Source organism: Passer domesticus, chromosome 34 (genome assembly GCF_036417665.1).
Source record: "Passer domesticus isolate bPasDom1 chromosome 34, bPasDom1.hap1, whole genome shotgun sequence".
Lineage (NCBI taxonomy): Eukaryota > Metazoa > Chordata > Aves > Passeriformes > Passeridae > Passer > Passer domesticus.
This window is the reverse complement of record NC_087507.1, coordinates 1,396,559-1,404,434: the sequence shown is the minus strand read 5'-3', so window position 1 is coordinate 1,404,434 and position 7,876 is coordinate 1,396,559. Positions and strand designations below refer to the sequence as shown.

The 7,876-nt window shown below is 70.7% G+C and overlaps 2 protein-coding genes across 2 annotated transcripts; both read left to right on the top strand.

Moving 5' to 3' along the window:
- Positions 1-1,026: 1,026 nt before the first annotated feature.
- ACP5 (acid phosphatase 5, tartrate resistant) lies at positions 1,027-5,107 on the top strand. Its single transcript, XM_064402048.1, has 4 exons — positions 1,027-1,293; positions 2,137-2,264; positions 3,517-3,927; positions 4,881-5,107. Exons 1-4 carry the CDS (start codon positions 1,042-1,044, stop codon positions 5,104-5,106), a joined length of 1,017 nt encoding a protein of 338 aa, XP_064258118.1. The 5' UTR covers positions 1,027-1,041; the 3' UTR covers position 5,107.
- A 1,099-nt stretch (positions 5,108-6,206) lies between these two features.
- ELOF1 (elongation factor 1) lies at positions 6,207-7,233 on the top strand. Its single transcript, XM_064402120.1, is given in 4 exon segments — positions 6,207-6,541; positions 6,772-6,823; positions 6,825-6,843; positions 6,932-7,233. Coding segments are annotated over 4 exon segments (252 nt in total). The 5' UTR covers positions 6,207-6,425; the 3' UTR covers positions 6,997-7,233.
- Positions 7,234-7,876: the final 643 nt, after the last annotated feature.

Here is a 7,876-nt window from a genome sequence, read left to right as displayed (position 1 = left end):
GTCCCCTGTCCCCCCCTGTCCCCCCAGATGCTGGCCGTGCTGTGCCTGTCCCCGGTGTCCCCATGCCCCCCTGGTGACACCCCTGGTGACCCCCGTGTCCCCCCGGTGTCCCCGCAGATGCTGGCTGTGATGTGCCTGGCCCTGGTGTCCCCATGTCCCCCCTGGTGACACCCCTGTCCCCATGTCCCCAGTGTCCCCATGTCCCCCCTGGTGACACTCCTGTCCCCCTCTGTCCCCCCAGATGCTGGCCGTGCTGTGCCTGTCCCCGGTGTCCCTGTGTCCCCCCCAGTGACACCCCTGTCCCCCTGTCCCCCCTGGTGTCCCCCTGTCCCCCTGTCCCCCCAGATGCTGGCCGTGCTGTGCCTGGCCCTGGTGTCCCCATGTCCCCCCCAGTGACACCCCTGTCCCCAGTGTCCCCGGTGTCCCTGTGTCCCCCCCCGTGACCCCCCTGTCCCCCCAGATGCTGGCCGTGCTGTGCCTGTCCCCATGTCCCCGGTGTCCCCTGGTGACACCCCTGTCCCCCCGGTGTCCCCCCAGATGCTGGCCGTGCTGTGCCTGGCCCTGCTGGCCGCGGTGTCCCCCTGTCCCCATGTCCCTGGTGTCCCCATGTCCCCCCGGTGTCCCCATGTCCCCATGTCCCCCCTGGTGACCCCCGTTTTCCCCCCCTGTCCCCCCAGATGCTGGCCGTGCTGTGCCTGTCCCCAGTGTCCCCAGTGTCCCCATGCCCCCCGGTGTCCCCATGTCCCCCCCAGTGACCCCCCTGTCCCCCCCATGTCCCCGCAGATGCTGGCCGTGCTCTGCCTGGCCCTGGTGTCCCCAGTGTCCCTGTGTCCCCCCTGGTGACACCCCTGTCCCCCCCTGTCCCCCAGATGCTGGCCGTGCTGTGCCTGGCCTGCTGGCCCCGGTGTCCCCATGTCCCCCCAGTGACCCCCCTGTCCCCCTGTCCCCCCAGATGCTGGCCGTGCTGTGCCTGGCCCCGGTGTCCCCATTCCCCCCTGGTGACACCCCTGGTGACACCCCTGTCCCCCGGTGTCCCCCCAGATGCTGGCCGTGCTCTGCCTGGCCCTGCTGGCCGCGGTGGCCCCCGCGGTGGCCCCCGGGGGGGCTCTGTCCTTCCTGGCGCTGGGGGACTGGGGGGGGCTGCCCGAGCCCCCCTTTGTCACCCCCCGGCAGGTGGCCGTGGCGGCCGCCATGGGCCGCGCTGTCACCGAGCTGGGCGGGGACTTCGTGCTGGCCCTCGGGGACAACTTCTACTACGAGGGCGTGCGCGACGAGTGGGACCCGCGCTTCCAGGTGAGCCGGGGTCCCCGGGGTCCCCAGGGTCCCCTGGTGTCCCCACAGTGTCCCCAGTGTCACTGTGATGTCCCCACTGGCCCCTGGTGTCCTTATTGTCTCCCTGGTGTTCCTGTGGTGTCCCCATTGTCCCCAGGACACCCTTGGGGGCGTGTTCGTGTCCCCATTGTCCCCGTGGTGTCCCTAGGGTCCCCAGGGTCCTCCCAGTGTCCCCATTGTCCCCTGGTTTCCCCATTGGTCCCATGATGTCCCCACAGTGTTCCTGTGGTGTCCCCAGTGTCACTGTGATGTCCCCATTGGTCCCGCAGTGTCCTCAGTGTCCTCCCAGTGTCCCCATTGTCCCCATGGTGTCCCCATTGTCCCCTGGTGTCCCCATTGTCCCCTGGTGTCCCCACGGTGTTCCTGTGGTGTCCCCATTGGCCCCGTGATGTCCCCATTGTCTCCTGGTGTCCCCATTGGCCCTGTGATGTCCCCATGGTGTTCCTGTGGTGTCCCCACTGTCCCCGCCGTGTCCCCATTGTCCCCCGTGTCCCTAGGACACCTTCGAGGGCGGGTTTGTGTCCCCATTGTCCCCGCAGTGTCCCCATTGTCACTGTGGTGTCCCCATTGGCCCCGTGGTGTTCCCATTGTCCCCATGATGTCCCCAGGACACCTTAGAGCACGTGTTCATGTCCCCATTGTCCCCTGGTGTCCCCTGGTGTCCCCATTGGCCCTGTGGTGTCCCCACTGTCCCCAGGACACCTTCGAGCGCGTGTTCGCGGCCCCATTGTCCCTGTGGTGTCCCCATTGTCCCCATTGTCCCCTGTGTCCCCTGGTGTCCCCTGGTGTCCCCACTGTCCCCAGGACACCTTCGAGCGCGTGTTCGCGGCCCCGGCGCTCCGCGGCGTCCCCTGGTTCGTCATGGCCGGGAACCACGACCACGCCGGGAACGTCACCGGGCAGCTGAGCTACAGCGGCCACTCGCCGCGCTGGTACGGCCCGTGTCCCCAGAGGGCCACCAGAGGGTCACCAGAGTGTCACCGAGGGTCCCCAGGGTCCCCAAAGGGTTCTCGAGTGTCCCCAGAGGGTCCCCAGAGTGTCCCCAGAGGGTCACCAGCGTGTCACCAGAGTGCCACCGAGGGTCCCCAGGGTCCCCAAAGGGTTCCTGAGGGTCCCCAAAGGTCCCCAAGGGTCCCTAAAGTGTCCCCAAGGGTCTCCCAAGGGCCCCCATAGGTCCCCAAAGGGTTCCCGAGGGTCCCCAAAGTGTCCCCAAAGTGTCCCCGATGGTCCTCAGAGTGTCCCAAAGGGTCCCCAGAGGGTTCCCGAGGGTCCCCAAAGGGTTCTCGAGTGTCCCCAGGTGTCCCCAAAGTGTCCCCTCCCTGTCCCCAGGCGCTTCCCCCACCCGTACTACAGTCTGTACCTTGTACTGGGGTGTCCCCAGGTGCCCCCAGGTGTCCCCAGGTGTCCCCAGGTGTCCCCAAATGTCCCCTGGTGTGTCCCCAGGTGTCCCCAAGTGTCCCCAGGTGTCCCCAAGTGTCCCCAAGTGTCCCCAAGTGTCCCCTCCCTGTCCCCAGGCGCTTCCCCCACCTGTACCACAGCCTGTACCTTGTGCCGGGGTGTCCCACACTGTGCCCAAGTGTCCCCACGCTGTCCCCAGGTGTCCCCACACTGTCCCCAGGTGTCCCCACGCTGTCCCCAGGTGTCCCCAAATGTCCCCCTCCTGTCCCCAGGCGCTTCCCCCACCCGTACCACACCCTGTGCCTTGGTACTGGCGTGTCCCCTCACTGTCCCCAAGTGTCCCCAGGTGTCCCCAGGTGTCCCCTGTGTCCCCTCTGTCCCCAGGTGCTTCCCCCACCCGTACTACAGCCTGTGCCTTGTGCCGGGGTGTCCCCTCACTGTCCCCAGGTGTCCCCAAGTGTCCCCAGGTGTCCCCAGGTGTCCCCAAATGTCCCCTGGTGTGTCCCCAGGCGCTTCCCCCACCCGTACTACAGCCTGTGCCTTGTACTGGGGTGTCCCCAGGTGTCCCCAAGTGTCCCCAGGTGTCCCCAGGTGTCCCCTGTGTCCCCTCCCTGTCCCCAGGCGGTTCCCCCACCCGTACTACAGCCTGTGCCTTGTACTGGGGTGTCCCCTCCCTGTCCCCAGGTGTCCCCAGGTGCCCCCAGGTGTCCCCAAATGTCCCCAAATGTCCCCAGGCGCTTCCCCCACCCGTACTACAGCCTGTACCTTGTACTGGGGTGTCCCCAGGTGTCCCCAGGTGTCCCCAGGTGTCCCCAGGTGTCCCCTCCCTGTCCCCAGGCGCTTCCCCCACCCGTACTACAGCCTGCGGCTGCACCTGCCGGGCTCCAACGCCTCGGCGCGGCTGCTGGTGCTGGACTCGGTTCTGCTCTGCGGCCGCGGCGACGATTTCGGCGCGGGCCCGGCGGGGCCGGGGGACGCGGCGGCGGCGGCGGCGCAGCTGGGCTGGCTGCGGGCGCAGCTGGCGGCGGCGGCCGGGGACAGCTTCGTGCTGGTGGCCGGGCACTACCCGCTCTGGTCCGTGGGCAAGCACGGCCCCACGGCGTGCCTGCTGCGGCTGCTGCGGCCGCTGCTGCGGCGGCACCGCGTCAGCGCCTACCTGAGCGGGCACGACCACAACCTGCAGGTGAGACAGGGACAGGTGAGACACGGGCACGGGGAGCACGGGGGGCACGGGGGGCACGGGGGGCAGGGGGGGCACGGGGGGCACGACCACAACCTGCAGGTGAGACAGGGACAGGTGAGACACGGGCACGGGGAGCACGGGGGGCACGGGGGGCACGGGGGGCAGGGGGGGCACGGGGGGCACGACCACAACCTGCAGGTGAGGCAGGGACAGGTGAGACACGGGCACGGGGGGCACGGGGGGCACGGGGGGCACGGGGGGCACGGGCACAGCCCTCAGGGGAGGCACAGCCGGGGCTGCGGGGACGCCCCAAATTCTGCATGGGGAAGGACCTGAAAGGTGCCCAGAGACCCCCAGAGGTGCCCAGGGACCCCCAGAGGTGCCTGGGGACCCCCAAAGGTGCCCAGGGAGGGACTCAAAGAGCAGGGGACCCCCAAAGGTGCCCAGGGACCCCCAGAGGTGTGCGGGGAGGGACTCAAAGAGCGGGGGACCCCCAAAGGTGTTCAGGGAACCCCAAAGGTGCCCAGGGACCCCCAAAAGTGCGTGGGGACCCAAAGAGGTGTGCGGGGACCCCCAAATCCTGCCCAGGGAGGGACTCAAAGGGCCAGAGACCCCCAAAGGTGCCCAGGGACCCCCAAAGGTACTCAGGGACCCCCAAAGGTGCTCAGGGACCCCCAAAGGTGCCCAGGGAGGGACTCAAAGGGCCGGGGACCCCCAGAAGTGTGTGAGGACCCCCAGAAATGCACGGGGACCCCCAGACGTGTGCAGGGACCCCCAGAGGTGTTCATGGACCCCCAGACATGGGCGGGGAGGGACTCAAAGGGCCGGGGACCCCCAGAGGTGTTCATGGACCCCCAAAGTTGCCCGGGGACCCCCGGAGGTGCCCGGGCCCCCCTCCCCCCCTCCGGGGCAGCCCCGGGGGTCCCTCCGGTGCCGACCCCCCCCTTCCCCCCGCAGTACCTGGAGGAGGGGGGGTGGGCTACGTCCTGAGCGGCGCCGGGAACTTCATGGAGGACGCACGGCCGCACGAGGCCTCGGTGCCCCCCGGGGCGCTCCGCTTCTTCTTCGGGAGCCCCGGCAGCCCCGGCGGCTTCGCCCACGTGCGCCTGGAGCCGCGCGCCGCCACCGTCACCTTCCTGGAGGCCAGCGGGCGCGTCCTGCACCGCGTGGAGCTGCCGCCGCGGCGGCCATGAGGGGACACGGGGACACGGGGACACTGGGGGGATTGGGGGGATTGGGGACATTGGGGGGATTGGGGGGATTGGGGGGATTGGGGACATTGGGGGGATTGGGGGGATTGGGGGGATTGGGGACATTGGGGGGATTGGGGGGATTGGGGGATTGGGGACATTGGGGGGATTGGGGGGATTGGGGGGATTGGGGACATTGGGGGGATTGGGGGGATTGGGGAGATTGGGGACATTGGGGACAATGGGGACAATGGGGACACCGGGACGGCCTGAGCGGACAGGGGACAGGGGACAGGGGGACACTGGGGACAATGGGGACACTGGGACCCCTTCCCTGGGGACACCGCGCCAGCTCTGAGTGGGACACGGGACAGAGGGACGGGGGACACTGGGGACAATGGGGACACCGGGACGGCCCTGAGCGGGACAGGGACAGGACAGGGGGACACTGGGGACACCAGGACATGGGACAGGGGACAACGGGACATTGGGGACACCAGGACCCCTTCCCTGGGGGCAGTGGGGACACCGGGAACTGGGACCCCCTCCCTGGGGACACCCCGAGGTCGCTGAGCCCCCACTGGGGACACTGGGGACACTGGCAGGCCGGGCTTTGGGGACACCCCGCCACCGCTGAGCCCTTGGGGACACCGGGGACCGGACACTGAGCCGGGGGACACCGGGGACAGTGACCCCTGACCTCTGGGGACTGTGACCCCTGACCTCTGGGGACACCGGGGACAGTGACCCCTGACCTCTGGGGACACTGGGGACCAGACGCTGACCCCTGACCTCTGGGGCCGCTGCCCCGGGCCGCCCCCGTGCCCCCGCCCCCAATAAAGGCTCTGCCGGCGCCGCCGGCCCCGAATCCGCCGCGATTCGCCCCAAAAACCGCGCGGGGGGCGGAGCCTGGCGCCGCTGGCCACGCCCCCTCGCTGCCGATTGGCTGCGCCGCGCGTCCATCTGGCGGGCGGGACCTCTCGCGTTGCGCGCTGCTGATTGGCTGGAGCGCTGGGCCCGCCGCGAATGAGCGGGGCGCTCGCGGGTCACGTGGGGCGGAGCGCGGGTTTCCCGGCGCTGATTGGCTGAGGGCGGAGGGGCGGCACTTCCGGGAGCGCGGCGTGAGGGACCGGGAGGAACCGGGAGAAACCGGGAGGGACCGGGAGGGTCCGGGAGGGACCGGGAGGGTCCCGGGGGGCTCCAGCCGCCCCCGGCACGCCCCACAGCGGCTCGGGGCCGCTCCGAGGCGGCTCCCGCGGCCGATCCCGGTGCGGTTCCCGCTGCCGGCGCCGTTCCCGGTCCCGCGCTCCGGTGCCGCCGCCATGGGCCGCCGCAAGTCCAAGCGGAAGCCGCCGCCCAAGAAGAAGATGACGGGCACGCTGGAGACGCAGTTCACGTGTCCCTTCTGCAACCACGAGAAGTCCTGCGACGTCAAGATGTGAGCGGGGGCACCGGGAACCGGGGGGGCACCGGGGGGCACCGGGAACGGGCACGGGGGCGGCGGCAGCGCGGAAACAGCGAGGAGGAACCCGGGGGGAGGCGCGGAGCGGGGACGCGAGGCGGCGGTGCCGGTGCCGGGGAGGGGGGTGCCGGTCCCGGTGGCACCGGGAGCACCGGGAGGGTTCGAGACGGAGCCCGGAGCGCTCCCGAGCCTCTCGCGGCCCGCAGGGACCGCGCCCGCAACACCGGCGTCATCTCGTGCACCGTGTGCCTGGAGGAGTTTCCAGACCCCCATCACCTGTATCCTTACCGGGACCTTACCGGGACCCCCCCCGGGACCCCCCCGGGACCCCCCAAACCCGCGTTGGAGCCTTAACGGCGCCCCCAGACCTGTCGGAGCCCGTGGACGTTTACAGCGATTGGATCGACGCCTGCGAGGCCGCCAACCAGTGACCCCGGGAGGGGGGGACACCGGGGGGGACACGGCCGGTCCCCAAAGCCCGGCGGGGCCAGGACCCCCCCCGGGGCTCGGTGACCCCCCCGGTGTCGGTGCCACCCCCCCGGCCCCGCAGTGTCGGTGACATTTCCCCCCCCGCCGTGTCCCGTCCCCTCGGTGACGCCGCCGGGGGCGGCGGCGCTGCAATAAACGGCCCGAGGGCGGCCCGGTGTCCCCCGGTGTCATTCGGTGTCCCCCGGTGTCCCCCGGTGTCCCTTTGTCCCCCCCCGTGTCCCCGCACTGTCCCAGCGCTGTCACCTCTGCGAGTGGCTTTTATTGTGCCTCGGTGGCTTCACACGTGGCGGGGACCGAACCCCCGGGACCGGAACCGGGACCGGAACCGGGACCGGAACCGAACCCCCGGAATGGGAACCGAACCCACCGGGACCGGGACCGAACCTGGGACTGAACCTGGGACTGAATCCCCCGGAACCGGGACCGGGACTGGAACTGACCCCGGGACCGAACCCTGAACCGATCCCGGGGCCGTTCCTGGGGCTGATGCCGGGGCCGAACCCCCCGGGACCGAACCCAGGACCGGGACTGAACCCCCTGGGGCCGATTCCCCCCGGGGCCGTCCCCAGCACCGTCCGTCCCCCGGATCCGCTCCCGGGATCGTTCCTGCCCTGGGGGGATGCTCGGTGCTGCCGCCGCCGGGAGCGCTCCCGGTGCCGGTCCCGGAGCCGTTCCCGGTGCTGCCCCCACTAGGAGCGCTCCCGATCCCGGCGCCGGTCCCGATCCCGGTGCTGGTCCCGGTCCCGTTCCCGATCCCAATCTCGGTGCCGTTCCCGGTGCTGCCCCCGTCAGGAGCGCTCCCGGTGCCAGTCCCGGAGCCGA

What these genes read in the sequence shown, in the direction of transcription:
- ACP5 (XM_064402048.1), top strand. Translation starts at nt 1,042, where the DNA reads ATGCTGGCCGTGCTCTGCCTGGCCCTGCTGGCCGCGGTGGCCCCCGCG. An exon ending in AGCGGCCACTCGCCGCGCTG is followed by an intron (nt 2,265 to 3,516) that starts GTACGGCCCGTG and finishes GGGTGTCCCCAG; the next exon opens with GTGTCCCCAGGTGTCCCCAG. An exon ending in CTGCAGGTGAGACAGGGACA is followed by an intron (nt 3,928 to 4,880) that starts GGTGAGACACGG and finishes AGTACCTGGAGG; the next exon opens with AGGGGGGGTGGGCTACGTCC.